This window comes from Erithacus rubecula, assembly GCF_903797595.1.
Source record: "Erithacus rubecula genome assembly, chromosome: 1".
In the NCBI taxonomy this organism is placed as follows: Eukaryota; Metazoa; Chordata; class Aves; order Passeriformes; family Muscicapidae; genus Erithacus; species Erithacus rubecula.
Genome location: NC_136658.1, coordinates 12,331,512 through 12,351,392, shown reverse-complemented (window position 1 = coordinate 12,351,392; position 19,881 = coordinate 12,331,512). Strand labels below are relative to the sequence as shown.

Genomic DNA, 19,881 nt, shown 5'->3' with positions numbered 1-19,881 from the left:
CTTTTCAACCACAAAAGACTTTTACAGCAAAGATTGGATGGAGGCCAAAATTAATATAGAGACAGAATTAAAGGGTTGAATAGATTTCTCACAAGCAGGAATATACACAAAATAAATTGGATAAAACGTGGTCTTTGTCTTCACATTTAATTGTAGCCTATAGCGGTTATAAAACTGCATGCATTCTTTCACTTTTTTTTGTTTTTTAATGACAACTTGCCATGGAAAATTTTATTGGCAAATTGCATAATGCCATCTTATTCAGACAATTAGGGTTTGTTTTTTTTTTTTAAATAAGCATTTTTTATTTATATTATTTGTATCAGGTCTTACATTATAGCATAGTAATATATGTGTACATATATATATGCAATTCCTGCCTTCTTGTAATTTCAGAGACGGTTTTAAGTTGAGAAAACTATTTTTGAATCTAGCTAAATACTCAGTTTATTTTGAAAAAAGTGAGTTTATGTTTATCAATAGTATAATCGGTATATTAACTCATGAGTAAATACCCATACATTTTTTGAATATATTACCAATTATTACTTACTGAAAATGGACAGTTTCTGAAATTAAAATACTATTTTTTGTCAATCTGACAATGTGACAATAAATATGAGAAAATAAAAAAGTTGGTTATAAAGCAACAATATATTATTGGAGTCTAGCTTTATAGGGGTTTTCATCCATGATTTTGTTGTTCTTAAACAGCCTGCCTAACAGGCATTCTGATAAATGAAGAACCATATCCTAAAGCTCAATTCATGACACAGAAATGTTTTCTGAATGGCTTATGCTATCATTTAACAATTGCACAAACCTCTGAGTCTTCAGATAATTCTAGATTTGTGGGGTACATATACAGTATCCAGAAAGGCATAAATACTCCTCAGGAATAGTAGCTGTTATTGTTGAATTGAATGTGCTCACAATTCGTGTCATAGAGAGTCAAATCTGACAGATATTCCAAGGAATTAAATGCCTGAAGATGTATATTCCCCCTGGGACAGGCTGATGAATGCATTTTTCCTTCTGCTTTTGCAGCTTGCAGTAGAAAATAATGAATTCTGCCTTGAAGTCTTTCAACTCTGAAATCTTGAGTGCTGACTTAGCCTACCAAACTACTTGCAATTTATTTCTGTTTGATTTACAAATTATACAGACATATTCTCCTTATGATTAAACTCATTAAGAAAATTATTTAATTATATGGGATTTGAATCTCTCAGGAATCTGTTTGAAAGTCTCCTGGTTTAATGGGAAGTATTACAGTAAGAAACTGTTTTAATAATCAGTGAGGTGCTGATACTTTCATGCTTATAAAAGAAGTAAAGACACTGGGTCTCCACAAAAACCTGCAATCTAAGAGGTAATTAAAGAGAATTCTTACTAATCCATCTATTAGATTTCCTCTCAATTTCAATAATAAGAGATAGTAATTGCTTTGTTTTAGAAAAGGAAAAAATATCTTTTCCCATCCAGTCTGGTCTTGAACATTTCCAGGGATGGGGCTCTGAGTAACCTGATCTAGTGGTGGGTGTCCCTGCCCAAGGCAGGGATTTGGAAAGAATGAGCTTTAAGGTCCCTTCCAACCCAAGCCACTCTATAATTCTATGAGCCAATAAAATTTTGAAGTCTTCTGAAAGAATGTTCACCAAAGTGTCCTGCATAAGGACAGAAAATGTATTTAATAGTTTTATCCAAAAACCTGATCGGTTTTTGGATCGATCCAAAAACAAAAACCTCACCACTCTCCCAAAGAAATCAAAACACACCATTTCAGAGTTTGGAATGGCATATATATATATATATATATATATACACATATATATATATATATTATAAAAAGTAAAAGAGCAAATTGAATGAGCTTATTTTAAATTTACTGATTTATGTTTTTTTTGTTGCTAAGAACTTTTATTATGAGCTGTCTACATCATGGATACCTTGTAATTGTAATTGGTTTAGGCAATTCAGCACTAAATAGCACAATATCTATCATAAGGTTTCAAAAATCATTGTCTCCTTTAGTAAAACATTCACTAAAGAAATACAAACTTATGTTGATAAATTATCTTTGGTATATTTTGATATTTCTGTATGAAATATATTTACAAGTAGCACTTTTACTATTGAATAATATTATACTTTGGCACATTATTTGTAAAGTTTCTGCTTTCTGCCATCCAAACAGTAATCTCTTATATCAAAATGAGAAAACATTCTTGACCATTTGAATACAAAACACGTAAATAGATTTAAAAAAGCATCTCATGTAACATGGTATTTTTAAGATTTTCTATACCTTTATTTTTTTACCCCACAGTTTGGCAATGTTTGTATAACTTTAGCTTATATAATTTGTCTGCTGTAGAAATTATTTTATGTTAGTATCCTACAAGTGCTAAATTATAATTCCAGGGATAATTTCACTAAAAAGGGTTGAAACAAAACAGAATATCTCCTGAAAAAACAGCTAGACCTAGAGATGTCAGTGAAGATCAAAGACTTTGAGTTGGTGAGGTTTTTGGGTTGGTGGGTTGGTTGGCTTGCTTTGCATTTTCTAGGGGGTCTTTGATTTGTTTATTTGATTTGGGGGTTTTTCTGTTGTTTCTGTTTCGTTTCTTGTTTTCCAGAAAAATAAACAAGATGAGACATTTCTGAGTTTTATGATCGTCATTTCATGCTACAAATTGTTCCTGATACAAGAAATTCTAAATTATCTAGGCTTTAATACATTAGCAATTTCCCTAGAAACTCAAGAAACGCAAAACTTTTCTCAAATGTCTCTAAACTCAAAAAATGAGAATAATTGCTTTAAGAAGTCTTCCAAATTTATTAAGGTTTTATATAAAACATTAATAGGTGAATTTTAAGAATTAAAAATTAATTAATTTAAATTAAAAGAAATCTCAAGATCAATACTTAGAAATAGGACTCCCAATCTGAAATCTGAGAATTTCCAAACACAAGAAGTTCAGATGAAGCAAAGGTGGGGGTGTGTGCAGATGTGTGTGGGTGTGTGCATTGGCTCCACAAATACCCAAATTTCATCTCTGAGAGAGTGACAGCCATCCACCTTTGTCATAGGTAAATTTCCATAGTAATCTGAACATGAGACTGTGTTCATTGTATTCCTCATGTTGTTCTATCACCAGCAAATTGAGTACCAGTAGAAAGAGACATCTATTTCTTTGTATTTCACTCACAGAAATATATAATGCTCTGAAAAAAAAATAAACAAACCCAAAAAAAAAACAACAAAAAAAACCCTTCATCTGTCTACCTGTAAATTGAAGAACAAAGAAATAAAGTGTTTTGTATTCCTGTTGAAGCCATTCAGATGTTTTCAGAGACTGGCACACTTTTCAGGTTTCACATTTCCACTGTGGTTTGGATTTGTGTAACAGTGAATTCTTTACAAATGCATTATTGGCTGCCTGTAAACCACAATTACTAATGTCTATAATGCTATTAAGACAAAATGAGACCTTGATGGCTTCTCTATTAGAGTTTATACCATTGGTGCTTCCTGAGGGATTGAATATGAAGAACTGAATTTCAGAGATTCTACATTGTTTCCTCCTTGGAAAAGTCAGTATTGCATGAAATGGAAAAAGCCTTTTTCTTATGAAGTCTGTGTGGATTAGACAGAAACAGATCAGTTGATGTCCCTTCTTTAAGAACAAAATTGCTGAGGGGATTATGGTAAGGTGATTTTTCCCAGCACAAGTGTCTCACTCCTTGTCACTGGTTTCTTTGTGCCTACAGAAGAAAGCCTGGCAAATGCTCTTCCCCTGTGGTTATCCACTTACTGATGGTGGAAGGATTCCACCCTGTCTGGGTGGAAGGATGGAAACTCTCCTTGGAGAATTTATCTTGCCACGGCTAACTGCATTTCTGCTACTTCAAGATTAGTGGGTTTCCTTTCACTTTTGAAAGAATCATAAATATCTGGGCCCTGAGGGGATTGTTCCCTGCTCAACCATCTCCCCTTGGGACCCTGGTCCACAGGGAACTCCCCTGTAAAGGTGGATTTGCTGGTAGCCTTCAACAAAACTATTTTCATATTCAGAGAAGCATCTAAAAAGTACAGAAAAATCTCACTGCCAATTGCTCCCTGATCTACTGCTGAACTAGGAGAGTGTTGATTATGATTTTAAATCCCTTAATAGACTGAAATTGGTGTATCAGATGATTGCTTCACTTTTTGTGTTCTGCTTCAATAGCTGCAATCAGCACAGACTTTCAAATGAAATCTTCTTCATTATAAAAGACAAAGGGGAGAGAACAGGGAAATAGATATTCCTGGTTACAGCTCCAAGACTAGAATTTTCTCCTTACCTGAAAACAGTTCAAACTGGTAAAGTATGAGACAAAAGTCACCTTTAGAGGGATTCTTTGAAGAAAACAGCAAATGAAGAGAAGTGCAGACTGGATAGACTGCATAGAATCCACTTCATACTGCTTAATCTTCCTGATTAAACTTATTTGTATTTGCTGGAGGATTGATTAAAGAAGAATACCTAGCAATATTGATAAGCAACTATTGTGGATTTCATATAAATAAAACAATTACAATCTTAGTTGAAAAAGTTTTCATACACAGCTATTGGATCATAACCAGATGAAAGTTAGTGGCTTGCTAGCATTAGGAGCAACTCTTCTCAAAGGTTTTGAAACACCTATCAAACACCTGTCAATGCTTTATTCATAAACTTGCTTCTGTAGCCACATTTCTGTGATGTTTCTTTTTTTAAAAAAAACATTTTTCCTTGATTTTATCACTTTATGGTTGTACTTTTCTACTGTGTGAAGACAACTACTCTATTTCTTGAGGTCACAGTAGAGAGAGAGCAGAAGACTCAGTTTGAATATATTGGAATTCTAACAGTCTTCCAGGTACAACATTTTCCTGCATGCAGGTTTTTCTGTCTCTTTCCCCTGAAAGATGTTTTTGAAATTTACACATTTTGTATATTGTGGCAGGAAAGGTCTGCAGTTTTACCACTCCTGAGTTGAATCAGACTGATAAATAACCAGCCTGTACAATTTCAGAATATTTTGTCACTTACTGCTGGGAAAAAATCATGGCCCATGCATTATGTATGCACCACCACTTGAGATGTACAAGCAGTTATCTGTCCCTATGTAAACAGCATTTATATCTGAATCTTAGCCATAAACCATCCCTAAAATGTGAACAGATGGAAAAAGTGTTTTTGTTTCCATTAAGGAATATTGACTGAGTGTGGAAATTATGATGATGCAACTACAAAGAGTAATAGAGAAAACTGACTGCATTCTAAACACCCTCCTCACTTAGCTGAGATGGTGTTGAACCATGGTAGGAAAGTGGTTCTGTGTTACTTAAGCACAATCAGAAAGAGTCTCAAAAATATGCATTTGTTATTATCCTTTAATAGACTACAAAGTATCCTAAGTGTCTCAGAAAGTTGAAAGAAAGAAAAAGAAAAGCCTTCTCACTAATAAAACCCTCTTTGAAAAATCTTTCAGGAAGTAAAAATAGGGATTTTGGAGAGGGTAGCTCAAGATTATCTTAACATGACACTGTAAATAAGGCAAAATATAAATGGAAAGACGTTTAAATGGATGTTTTAGAAAAATTGCTGAAACCTTCTGAATGTCCAGGAAACATACAAAGGCTCAATATTCCAGAAAGATTCCAGATACATTTAGCAGACTTTCAGTTTTGAAAAAGAACACTTTTTCACTTGGTAACATGTTTAAATGTAACCAGGTTGCTTTTGATTTCCCTATAAAACTACAAAACATAGCTTCAATAAGAATTATGAAAACAAGATGTCTTCTGTTTAGTAAATATTTGACAATCTGAAGTAGTTTTTGATTTCTAAGATAGTTTAGAGAGCAATTCAGAGAAATAAAGGATATACAGTATCAATTTTTCTGTACAGGGGTGTATCTGTAGAGATTTCAGAAAACATACTGAATTAATTATGAATGAAGCATTAATTTTTAATATTGCCCACTGTCCTTTTAATATTTATGTATTTTCTACATCACTCTTTGTAGACCAAGATGGATTTTCAGGTTGTTTTCATATTTATTAGTTTTTGTCATCACTTGGAGTAATTTTTGCTAACATATGCCATTAAGAAGTATCTTTAATATGTCCAAAATTTTAAGTGTGACCTATTTTGTTTTCTCAACAAAACCTTCCAGCCTACAATTAGGAGACAATTAAATTAAGAGGAAAACATATGCTTGAAAGACAGTACACCCCCTGAAATCATCCTTGTGGAAAAGGAGTGTAAAGTGTACAAAGGAGGATGTGGGAAAATATTTTGACAGTATGCAGGAAGTAATACAGCTTTCTGCCAAAGAAATGTCTAATATGAGTAGGAATAGCAGCAGGGATCATAAATACTCACAATCTGCTTCGTGGTAATAACATCTGCATAAGAACTGCAGGTATTTGTACCTATCACTCTACTCCAATTTTAGAACCATAGAATTCAAACAAATTGGACACAAATAATTTCAAGTTCAATTCATGTTATGCAGAAATCTCCAAAATGAGCAACAACATAAAACACTCAAATGTTGGAAGAATGTTTCAAAAGGAAATTGAATTTTTGAAGGCAGAAGCTCCAGTCAACTCTAGTAACAAGGGTCTATCAAATTACACCTTTCCTACTGTAATCAATTAATATTTTAATAAGCTTCACATCAACAGAAATAATAGGAAATAAAGTTTTATGGGGTGTAAGGAGGATATATTTTTGTTAAGCTAACAAAAGGACAGGTTTCTGTTCTAGCTTCACAATGAAGTTAATCATCTGTGTGATTGACTGATTGACTCTGTAGTCACTGGGTTTTTACTCATTTGAATACCTTGCACCCTACTGCACAGACTGGTCACTTCAGGTTTAGTGTTCATATCAGAAAAAAAAATATTGCAAATTCATTGAAGGAAACAGCTGTGGGAATAAAAGTGTCTAACTTGACATGTAACATTGCACTAAAAGAAAGAAAGAAATACACCAATATCTATTAATATGCTTGCCCTGCAAATAGAAGAAACTCAATGTCTTCTAGTAGATCTTCTAATATTGAAAGAAATTCAAGCTATACTGGAATAAAATGAATGTTACATTTATACACACAGTCAATGTGTTGAACTAAGGAAAAAAAAAGCTAAGGAGTTATAATCCTGTTAATGGAATACATGTTCATTATATGTTTCTTTGAACTAATTCTGTAATTTTGAAGATGTTCAGCTTAGTGCAGAATTTTTTTTATGATTCCAGGATGCAAAAGGGAGGGAACACACATTAGATTTGCTATATTTTTGTCTCCCGTGACTCTGCTGATCACTGCAAAAGCATTTATCTCCTGAAGTATTAATCAGAAGACTGCTGAGGCTGCCTTAACTTGCACTAAAAATACCAAAAGGCAGATTTGGATACAAGAGTTAACATTACACTCCATGACCTCCTCAACAAATCAGGACCCTAAAGAACTCATCTGTTTGTGGAGGCTTATGCTCTTTTCTGCTAAGAGACATGCAAGTAAGCATCCTTATGGAGGGGATTTAATGCCTCTTGAACAAACATTATGTGCTTTTTAAACAGATATCTTGAATATTAACAGGTATGTAGAAAGTTACTAAGTAGCTCAAAATCAGTAATTAGTGCCCAGGATTCAATATTATACAACAGCTTACTTAAAGTTTTTAATTTAGCTGCAGACATACAGACATTCTCAAACACAATTTAATTTCTACTCTCTTTGAAATGTATAGCTTCACAATCTGGTCTGGACGTGAAACATGGACAACAATTGTAAAATTTTACAAAATAAAAAGTAGCAGTTCACTTCTACAAAGTTGAAGGACTATTTCTAACTGGTGTAGAGAGGTCTGCACTAATACAGTGAAGCAGGTGTTGGACTAAGACAAAGAAACAGTTAAGGTATACTTACAGTATTTTCCTTGGACATTCTTCTCAGTTAAAACACTTCAATTTATTATTTGCATACTTACTTTGAACTCCATGGGAGCGAACTATTTTCCAGGTTTCTGAGGCTACCTCTTTGACATCCACTTGGTAGTGGTGGATGGGCACACCTCCATGTGAGTCTGGCTTGTTGAACGACACCTTGGCCGTGGTTTGGGACAGCTCCACCACTCGCACTCCATACGGATTGGATGGCACATCTGAGAAGTACAAACACAGCTTAAAAATCAGCAGCTGGACAGACCTAAGCAGCTGATAATCTACTCATTAAGCTCTCCTTAGAGTCCTCAAGGAAAAAAAAAATTATATAGAATATGTTGCAATAATATTTTTGTTAAACAACTTAAACTTTCGACTACAGAGCTGTAAGAAAACCATATTTCTTTTATGCTAAATCACTGCAAAAAAAAATTCCATTTTTGCCTTTCTTTTATAAAATGATCTTTTTTAATAGCTAATTTCATCATAGAAAAATGTAAGAGATCAGTTTGTTGGCTGTATAATTATGGAAAAGAGAGTAATGAATTTTATATCAAATTTAACAAAACAAACAGTTGCAACTAATTAGATCATTCAGAGTCTAAATTCTTTTAAGTAAGCTTATGACAAACTTACAAATAATTTGGCCATTTTATGGAATTTTGAAACACAGCTGAAAACACAAATCACTTTTTCTTTTTTGAAGACTGATTTCAAGCTACTAAGAAAATATGTTAATGGAAGGTTTCTTATCCTCTGCTCAGCTTAAGAACTAATTTGCAAATTAGGTTGAAAGAAACATTTTCTCTGAAATCAAAAGCAAGAGTAGAACTTTCAAAGTAGAAAAGATCTGTGAAAATTAAGTAGGTCTTTGTAAGTATTGAAATGCTACCTATGAAACAAAAACAAAAAATAGCATTGGAGTCAGTACATCTTTAAAAATAGAAATGTTACATTATTTTAACAATTTGTGATCAAACACATAGAAGTCAAAATACTAGCTTTTCTAATTGTCCTACATTTTAAAGAGTTATTATTATAAAAAGTGATATTGGAAATGACAGGAAGAATTCTAATTCTGTGGACAGATCACCAGAGTGTTGAAACATCATTAAAATTTTCTTTTCCGATCCATCTGAAAATGATTTGCATACCTTCTTCCAGATTTGACATTGCTTTTGTCTCCACATTATAAAAGATACTTTTGTAAGAACATGCCAGAATTTGAGCCTAAGTCTGTAATTTGGTTAGTGGGTAATGAACCATTTACATAAAATATTGTCAGTATTCAAAGGCTGACAGACAGATGTGAATAAAAAGAAATCAATCTGAGTTTCATCCAGCATTGGTACTTAAATGAAAATGAGACAAAAATTTCTACAAAATATAAAAGAACAGATTTAATGACATATTCAGCTACAAATTCTCAAAAGAAGGACACTGCCAAATCTGGTCTAAAGGGGCTGGTTTGTATAACCTCTTAATTATCAGAAAGTTCATTTTTTTTCAGAAGAACATCTCTGAGAGTTGTCAGACTTGAGTGTTTTAACGCAAATACCATACCTCTTACAGCTGGCATTTCTGATTCCAGGTCTTCTGAAATCTCCAATACTTGGCGTTCATTGTGTTAAAACCAACACAGATTTTATTTATATGGATAAGAAAGATGTAATGTCTTTTACTTAAAGACACAACTATGTGAATCCATGACATTACATATTTTTGTAGAATTCAAGTTTCAGCTTGGGGGATTCAAACCTCTTCCAAATTCAGAAAACAATTATCAGGATATAGGATTTTGCAAGAAATTTTTATGATTCTTAGAAAGAGTTTGAAGATTTATGATCAGTTAACACATGAACAAATGTATCCAATCTGCTATGAATCCATGAAAACACAGACTTGGCTTTTGGATCTCTTTCTAAATAGACCAAGAAGTCTGTGGCTCTTTAGAAAAAAGAAATTATGTTAAAAAACCATACAGACTGTTATTTTCTGTGACCACATAGAAAAAGAATGAATTATATTATTTGCTTGTTAAGTCAGTATTCAACTCAAAATCAAAAGAAGATGAGGATTTAAACCATCTTGTGACCCATCCCTTTCCTTCAGATTCTCCTTAGAGCTGAGAGAAATACTTATTTTAACTTTTTCCCCAACATAGTCATCAAGTACATAAACACCATTCTGTGCACAGATGTCTTCTCTCCTGAGCTCAAATGGCAATTCTGAGAAGAGTGGGAAAAACAAAGTGTAAGAATCCCAGCAAAGCAACCAAGGACAACCATACCTATGCAGAATAGCACTGTATGAGTCATGTGGATATCATCACTTGGGAAGATGAATATCAATACTCACTACTAAAGATGAATGCTCTTTGTATTCAATTACAACTTAAAAGCTGCTGTGTATAGCTACAGTGTTAAAAATAAACTTCTCAAAATTCTTTTTCTCCTGTTAAATGTGCTCAAAAATAAAACACACAGGAACAGGGATAAATGAATATCTAATTTCATTCATACTATTTTTATCCTAGTTTTTGGATGATATTTATTAATAAGGCAGTTCCCTGGTGTTTCTGCATCAAAACAATTACTTGGTCTATGGTATGAAACAAAAATGTGCTATTTACATATCCACTCTTTTCTTGACTTTCCAAATGTCAAGGAGGCCTCTCTTCCTTTTGTGTTAATACCTGTGTGTGGTTAAGTATAATAAGCATGGCACAAGGAGGATGAAATCCTTCAGTAAGAACCTTATGTTTGCTACTGCAGATTCAAGTATAATTTCTGTCAGAGGAAGATATGATTCCAGTTGATAATAAGCATGAAATGAAGCTCCTTTGAAAACACAGTAAGATATTTTGTGTAACTAGCACAAAGCAATATGTTTAGAACTCACTGAAGTGTAAAATACATCCACAATGCAATTTTAAATATGCAGCTCACAATCCAAGCCACCCACATATGCAGGTAAGTTTTATGCAGTTTTCAAAGTTGAACTATAGCAGTTCCAAGGAAGAGAGTGAATCACCTGAAGAAAATATGGCAGGAGACACATTCCTGGTGAAAATCAAAACCAAATACTAGCAATCCTATGAAGATATAATAAAATACCTACTATCTATTTCCAGCTAGGCAGATCTATAACTTTTTTCCCCAAAGAAGATCAATAACAGCATAATGAACTGAATCTAATTCTGTAGTTCTCTAATGAGTATGAATTTGATCATGCAAGGTATACAGCCTTCTGGTCCTGATCCAGCTAAACATTCTTGCACTTGATCTGTCCCCTGTCAGCTCCAATTACTTGGAGCATTGCTGTGGTTTTCATGCTAGAATTGCAAGGCTTTTGGATCAATGTTTAGCAGGAGTGAAGAATAATTTGCAATGTTGTGTACTCTGAAATCTTTGCCTGGAAGGATAGAGTTGTGGATTTTTCTTGTTCTTTTTTCTTCCAAAACCAACCAACAAAATGAATCTTAGAGGAAGTTTGCTACAGGCAGTGATCACTAATTCATATACTATTGTAGATATAAATTGAAAGACTAAGTAGTAGAAAAAGGAAGGGATTTACTTTCTATGATTTAAAGATTGCTTAGTGATAGTAAAGATTGCAGAATACTTCCTTAGAAGTTCCGCTGCTATCTTTTTTTATCATTATACTGCTGTAAAGAGATAATTCATCACAAGTTCAGCCTTTAAAGACATAAAAAAATCCTACAAGAATCAGACAGTTTGTCAACTTCATCTTCTTTCCAGAGCATCTATTTCTCTGTTCAATGTGTGACTATATGTATGATGCTAAAGAATTGTGAGGGGTCAATTTAGTTTTGATTTCAGTCTTGATACTGGTTGTCAGAGGCATGTAGGGGAGAGGATGTACATGTGCCCTTTGCCAGAGGCAACTAGGAGAAGATGGGTGAAAGCCTTGTCTCTGGGGAGACTTTGCCTGGTAATCATTTCACACCTCACATGGGACAGACAGACAGCAGGAGACCACCAAGGACACTGGATTATCCAGAGAGGTCTCTTCTATCAGATGGAGAAAGGTTTCCAGCAATGGCCTGCAGTGGAAGGTTGGACTGAGCCAATGGTCCCCTGCCAGCAGGCAGATTTTGGGAGGAGCCAGGGGGTATAAAATAACTGCACAATGAGCTCCTGAGGTATTTTGAGACTCGTCATTTGGCTGTGGGATTTTTGCCTTTGAGTTTGGAGACTTTTTATGTCTTTTTTTGGGATTTTTGTGTCTGAGGGCGTTTTGGGTCTTATTTTTGCTTTGGCTCCAGTCTGCTGAGGTCTGCTTCTTGGCCTGGCCCCAGCCTGGCTTTTGGCTCTCCTGCCCTCACTGGTCCTTGCTCTCCCTTGTCTGCCCTGCCTCCCTGTGTCCCTGACCAGCATCCTTCTGCTTCACCCCAGCATCCCTGCCCCTGGTGCTAATGCCTGCTCTGTGTCTCTGTCTCCCCTCTCTCACTCTTCCCCCTCCCTCCTCTCCATCCTTTTCCATTTTCCTTCCTCCTGTCTTTTCTAGCTCTTAACCGGGGCATCCTTTGTTTGTTTGTTTGTCATTACCTATAAACGATTCTCAGGTACAATGTTGTCTTGGTTGACTTAATTTCATTCTAGACCATCTATTTTTAAAAGAATTCCTCACAGTTCCCCACAGTGGAATGCAACCAGAATGAAATAGAATCAAAGTGTCCCCAAACAAAAGGTGTAAAATTGCACCTCATCTATTTTGTACTCAGCCCATAACAATGGTTTGCACAAATGGACTTTGTGATATAATGACCTAAGTAGAATTGGTTTGGTTCCAGAAACAGCATCACAGCTGATAGAGAAGTGCACAAAGAATTATGAGCTCATATTTGTCTCCACTGATGTGTAAAGTCTCCTACAATTATGACCAAACTTGTTCAGTAAATGACCACTTTTTATCACCGGGGATTTTTTTTCAAGCTGTTTTTTGGATAGCTTTATGGAAGAAAATAACTCCATTTCAGAGTTTTGCAGTCCTGGTTTTAAACAGAGAAAAGGAAGTGATTCTGTGAGAGTGGGTAGTGGGTTCTGGGACTGATCTTCCAGTCAGCTTTTGTCTCCTGTCATTATGTTCCTACTGCAGTTATCCAGCTTTTCCTCTCTCTGTACATCTGGCATCTATATTGGCTGAAAATAACTGTCTAAATGCTGAATCTAAATAGGACCTTGGCAAGGAAAGAGATGAGGCTGAGGATTAGATTTCCGGGGACAAAAATCTCTATGAAATAGCTTGTGCTTGTATTAAATATTGCATTAATACATCCTAGAATGGAAAACCCCCTCAATATTAGATCTACATATATTTCTTTTGTGAAATCTCTGAGAGTTCTAGGAAAATAAACATTCACTTAGTAACAATAACCTAACTAGCAAATAAATACATAAAAAATAAATTAAAATAAGACACATGCACACAAAGCAAACATTTTCTGCCATGTTGATAGACCCATATCTATGCTAATTGATATGTCACTGAAAATATGTCACTGTTCGGTTCATTTTTTTAATAAAAATCCTTTAGCTGATGCTACTATTATGTGAATGGCAAATTTTAGAACAGCAAGCTAGATTTTAGATCTGCCCATATTTTTGAGAAGACAAATGGGCTTTTGGTAGAATACGATTTTCTTTTTCATTATACTGTTGTCCAGGGAAAATTAAGTCCTACTACTTTGATTTTACTTTACATGCATGGAAATGCAAATACTTGATGAAAAAAGAAACATCCATTAACTAGCAGCAAAATGCCAGTATCAAAACTACAGACTAATTTCTAAATTTGATTTTGTAGTCTTTCCCAGTTGTCAATCAGCCTTTTCATATTTTGAGCATGGCTTTATTCCATAAAACAGGTTACAGGGTGCATTTTCTGTGAAGCTCAATTACGGTCTTTCTCATGTCTTCATTTGCTTTTGTTGTCATTATTTCCCATCTTCACTGACTTTGTGTGTGCACAGGATACTTAAAGAATATCTAATTAAATTACATAGTATAGGAGTTATGAGTATCTAATGCCATCATTGACTTTTTGTTTTTTAATTCCCTGTAATATTCCTGTAGAAAGGAAAAACAAAAATCATATAGCTGTAGCAAATGGAGTATCTCTCATTTGCTCAGAGAAGCTGTGGATGGCCCATTACTGGAAGTGCTCAAGACCAAGGACATTGAGCACCCTGGTCCAGTGTAAAATATTCCTGCCTACAGAAGAATTTTTAAACCTTAGAGGTGAATCACAGTTGAGTTTTTAGGGTTCTAAATTCAGCCCAACTATACACCCAGCTATGCAGGAAATCTACATTAATATTTTTTAAAAAGAGAAATCTTCAAAATTCTTGTTTAGCTCTTTTTTAATTTTAAAATTTACCACTTTAAGATATTAAATTACCTGTTCCAGTAACATAGTCCTAGATTACTGATGGCCATGTGACCTTGTGTCAGGGACAAATGCTAAAAATATCACTCTTTCAGGATACTGAATATTATACATGACACTATTGTAAATAGTGCATAGCAGGTAGTGCATAGTAGTGCACAGTGACACCTCAAATCCAGTTTGTCCAGCCCTGTTCCTTATCACTACTAAAAACCTGCTTTTCTATTTTTTTCTATTTTCTGCATTTAATATAATTATATGGAATATCCCCATGTTTTACATGATCCCTTCCCATAATTCTATTTATCCTCATTCCTTTTTTATAAGTCCAATACATATTTTTAAGTGTTCATAGAGTTTTCTGAAAAATTGCCTAAAAAAAAAACCAACCAAAACATTGACAAAGAAGAGAATAGTAATCTGTTTAAAAAACTGGTATCAGTAACATTTCTAATATAATTGCATTGAAAGGAAAAATAAAAAAGTATTGTAGCTTGTTATGTTTTCCCTTGCATTTCCTGGGTGCTCATGTGTGAATTTCCTGAAATAAAATGACAAAATATCATGTGCTTTTTCAATTAATTTTTCTATGCTAATATTCTTTATTAAAATTGATTAATTAATTAATTATAAAAGCAGGGGATATATACATAGCTAAGATAATCATCATGTGGAATCACGAGTTGCAATGAGATATTCTGCAAATCTAAATGAAAAAAAAAACCATTCCTGAGAATAACTGTTGAACTGCTCTCCCAAATATATACACATTTATGAAAAAGCAGCACACAGTGGCAACCACAACATTTTCTCGTCATTTTCTCTCCTGAGAGGTAAGACACTAGAGGATGCCAGTGGGGATTTTCCTTCCTTTCCTATTATTTATGTTCATGGCTTCAGGAAAAGCTTTCTTCTCAGTAGTCAAAAGTAGATGTCAAAGGAAGGTAAGATCACACCACAGCTAACACACCGTAAAAAATGTAAAATGAAGGGTAATGGATCCTCTAAATGATGTAAAATTATGAGCCCTAGAAATCTGAACTCCAAATTTTTCCTATTTTAGGAAGCTCAGCACTTTTCATGGTTCTTCAAAAGATGTATTATAGTAGGAATGTGTATCCTGCAGAGGTGATGGGAAAAACTTTCAAAACTGTGTACAAAACCTAAGACTATTAATAAATAATGGTGTTTTATAATTCCTGAGACACCAAAAAAAAAAAAAAAAAAAATTCCCTATGAAGGAGAAATACTCAAATAATGGCAGTAGGCCAGGTTAGAGAGCTTCCCTGAGACTGGATGTGCATGCTTCAGCAACCTCCTAAAAGTTTTCCTGGTAGAAGTCAAGTGTTTTTTTCTTTAAAAAAAAAAAAAAAGAATGAGAACTAGACCAAAGCTAATACATTCAGAATCACTTGGAATAGGAATAGGTGTCCTAATGAAAAGCAAAAAGTATTTATTTATATATAGCATTAGTCCATTCCATAACAAAATATAATTAAAAGCATTGCTAAGAAACTCTCATTTGGTCTCAGTTAATAGATATTTCTGCCAAAGAATAAACAAACAGTCAGATTTTTGTATTTTCCTAAACAGCAATAGAAGGATATAAGAATATTCAGCCATTCTGTAACAATAGGGTGTAGAATATCTCAGAGCTTAAATTATTTCATCCTAACACTCCAGTCAAATTTTACTTTTAAATAACTAAAAGTGCAAATAGAGATAGAAATTCTTTGCTAAGATTTCAGCCTTTTGTCACTGTTGTTTTATCAAGAAAATAAGAAGGGAAAAGGAAAAAAAGAATTTTCTAAATCCTTCTTACTTTTACTGCCTGCAAACCATATGTCTCTCTGCTGAAGTAATAAAAATACATTGTTATAAATGTAGGATATAACAAGAGCAAAGGAAAAAAAGGTTAGGCTATTTTTTTTCAACTTTCAGAAGGCCTTAAAATTAAATCAAAACAAGATTCATATTCTGAGGGAACTGGTTTATTTTACTTCATATTGCAGCTCGGCTCTTAGATAATGAAATTATCTGCAAACAGTCCACAGAATAAAAAAAGCAGAGGATAGTGTGTCTGAATTTAATGTTGATTAAAGTAGGAAAAAATATCTAAAGAAAAGGAAACAAAATTTTAACTTACCAGCTTGGCCAAGTGTGTACTCCTGATATCTTGTTCCTATTCTGTTTGTGGCTGTACAGTTATACCGTCCAAAATCACTGTCAGATGTGGGAGCAATCTTTAAAATGAATACACTTTGTAAATATCAGTTGCTAATTAAATGCAATTAAAAAAAAAGTCAGAAATTCCAGTATGTTCTCTAATATGCAAATGTGTTCTTCCTTTGTTATATCTAACATATTCCCCAAATATAGACCTAAATATACACTTTTCATGTTAGACTTCCCCTTCTCAACTTCAAATGAGGAAATCTGATAATGGAAAAAAGTGACATTGTTCATCTTAAGAATTTCACCTTTAAACAATAATTAAAAAAACAAAACAAACAAACAAACAACCCCCCCCCCCCCAAATAATAAACTTTTTGTAAATACCAAGTACCTACCAGACAGTTACTTTAATTTTCAGTCTTAGCTTGATAGTTTAGTTTTACATCTATTTATGGACTCTTTTACCTCCAAGAAAGGCAAATTATATTTCTGTTGGGTGCAGTTGGAAAACTAAGCATAAGCCATTCAAATAAGGTTTATTTTCTAGCTACTCATAAGAAATGTGTAGATAGATCAGCTCATATATGGTTATTTGTTGTTTTGTTCCTTTTTTAGGTGTGTTAATATATTGCAGCATTAAATATACTCTACAGTACTCTCAGTGCTGCCAGAGTAAGGACTAAATTATGTTCTGTCACCACACTGATTTCCATTTGAACTCTTACCTCTAAAATCAGCTTTCTTCCTGTACTGTAGGTCTTCAAGTGAGTTGTATTTTTTACTGGTAAAACTAATTTTCCTCTTTTCCACTGGACTGAGGCAGTTGGATTTGCCAGCACTTCACAGGTTATATTGATGGGATTGCCTTCCCAAGAGTAATACATGGTTTGATTTGACACAAATGTTGGAGCATCTGGAAAAAGGAAGTAAAGCACAAGTTTATTAACAGGTTTAGTAAAACAAGGTGTATATCCATATCCACGCTTTCTGTTCACTGAGAAATTTCAATGATTGTTGTATCAGTTTACTGTGGGACATGGAAGTATCAGTATTCAACCTTGGGTTTGTTGGCTTTTTACCTTGGCAATTTTCTCCTCTCCTAGACAGTTTCAGCTGAACTTCTTGGAAAAGAATATACCTGTTAAATATATTTAAAATTAGGCAATCACAGGCCCTTGAAAAACACTCTTAGAAGTAAGGAGGAGCTTTTCCTCTTGAGCATGATACTCCTTGGCCAGACCCTTATATGACAAAGGGAGGTGACCTAAAACATATATTTTCTGTTCATGTGCTTATTTTACAGTCTTCTTTTGCTATGGAGAAATTACATTTGCTCCTCAAATTTTCTTGTGCTATGGCTTCACCCCTTTTGGACTATATTATACTTTATGAAACCTTTCCAAAGAGAGATGTTTATTTGTGGAAATAAAACTTCAAAAAAATAGCAAAAGAATATGAAAAATGTTCCAATGTATCTTACCTACTGCAAAAAATACATTGTGAGGACAATATTTATTCAGTTTGTTATGAAATTATCAAGCTACAGACAAGGAAAAAGATTATGTGTTTTTCTTTACAAACCTGGCTGGCTTGTCAGAAATGGCTGCATTAAAAATATACCAAACACTGAGTCTGAGACAGAGGAAATTGCTGGTTTGCAAACTGTGATCTTCAGATCACAGTGCCATTAAGTAACAAGACTCAGCTCTTCTACTCCATGTTTCTCTGGTGAGCAGGAAGTTTAGTGATCTCTATAAAATGAGAGAGCAGCTTTTTCCCTCTTCTTCTTATGGCATGAGTGAATAGTGGCTTTTTTCTATCAAATATTGATTTGTGTTATTTTCTAATTTCATCATTATTATATTTTAACAGTATTAAAAATTATTTTTTATTTTAGTTTTAAGGAAACTGCCGTAGTGCAGAATTTTCAGTTACAGCTGTTGCAAGAAAATTCCATTTAGATCTATCAGAGACCACAGCTGAGCATCTTTAGTATGAAGTAAAATTTTGCTGTAGGAATAGTTAAAAAGAACTGGCTGTTTTCTTCTTTTTATTTTTTTTTTTTTTAATGAATTGCACATTTTTAACTTATTCCTGTTTGCCTTTGTCAAAAACCATAACTTTTTGATGACATATGCTGCTGCTACATGCAGGCATACAGGCTTTGAGCAAAAAGAACTGTTATCAATAGAAGTTTTAAAGCACAGATCAAAGCTACTACATTGCTCAAGGCCAGCAGCATCTCTTTTAGTAACTGTTCAGCCCTTATTTTTGTAGAAAAACAAGCATTTTCATCTAAATAAGTAAAGCCTGCCTGGCTATCAATTTATTTATGAGACACAGTAGCTCATCTTTCTGCTCCAAGAGTTTTAATAAGTAATTCTAGTGATCTTGATTTTCACAGACCTTTTAATACCCCATATTTCAGCATCTAAACAGTTTAATGCAAAGAACAGACTATCAAAGAGTCTTCAGAGTGTGACGTCTCACACCAGTGGAGAATATAAAGAAAAAAAGCAAACTGGACAAGTTTGTTTTATGATCTGCTGTGGCCAAGAATCTCAGAACACCAAGGCTCAGAGCCTGGGCTTTTCCTCCAGAAATGAAGTTTGTGGTGGAAGTCGCTTGTAGGGAAACTGTATGAACTTGTTTCTGCATGTTCAACAAATAGGTTGGAAATCTCATTAGAGTTTTCATGAGATTCCAAATGTGGTTATTTCACAAATTTTATGTTTCCAATGTGCAATTTCTCACAGTAAGTTCACTCCATTTATGGACACTGGCATGAATGTTGAAGATTAAAAGATGCTCTGAATCTGATAAATCATCCTTCTAGATAACACTATGTGATTTGATGCTCAATATATATATATGGCAAACTCATACCTTATTTTAAGACTTACAAGTGATAAAGCAGTGTACACTTCTATACTGCAGATAAAACTATTTAAGAGAATAGGAACTTCCATTTCACACTTGTCTCTCTTCTAAATGTAGTTTTTGGATGCTCATAGTATCTATTTGTTGGTGTTTTAAAACAACAGATAAGTCATGGATTGCCATTTGTACAAAACTAGAGGTTTAACAGCCATAAACACAATAAACCACAAATAGGACTAAAAGTTGGTCAAATAAAGAAATATCCCAAAATAAACAACTCACAATTGTAAAGCATTCCCCTCAAAAAAGAGCTTTACAATTTCCCTCTCCAAAAGTCTGTGTATAAAGGCTTTGCAGCCATTTCCTCAACAGTCAAGAGGTCTAATATACATTAAAAAGATTGTGGTCATGACATCATTCCAAAAATTTATCA

At 34.0% G+C, this 19,881-nt stretch overlaps 1 protein-coding gene across 2 annotated transcripts in view; it reads right to left on the bottom strand.

Moving 5' to 3' along the window:
* Positions 1 to 19,881, bottom strand: part of NCAM2 (neural cell adhesion molecule 2) — a 249,976-nt gene that overhangs the window by 50,675 nt on the left and 179,420 nt on the right. For both annotated transcript variants that reach the window (XM_079305097.1, XM_079305098.1), the window contains exons 10-12: positions 17,294 to 17,481; positions 16,540 to 16,636; positions 8,030 to 8,203 (exon numbers count right to left, since the gene is read on the bottom strand). In XM_079305097.1, coding sequence (XP_079161223.1) covers positions 8,030 to 8,203; positions 16,540 to 16,636; positions 17,294 to 17,481 — 459 coding nt within the window. The remainder of the gene's footprint in view (positions 1 to 8,029; positions 8,204 to 16,539; positions 16,637 to 17,293; positions 17,482 to 19,881) is intronic.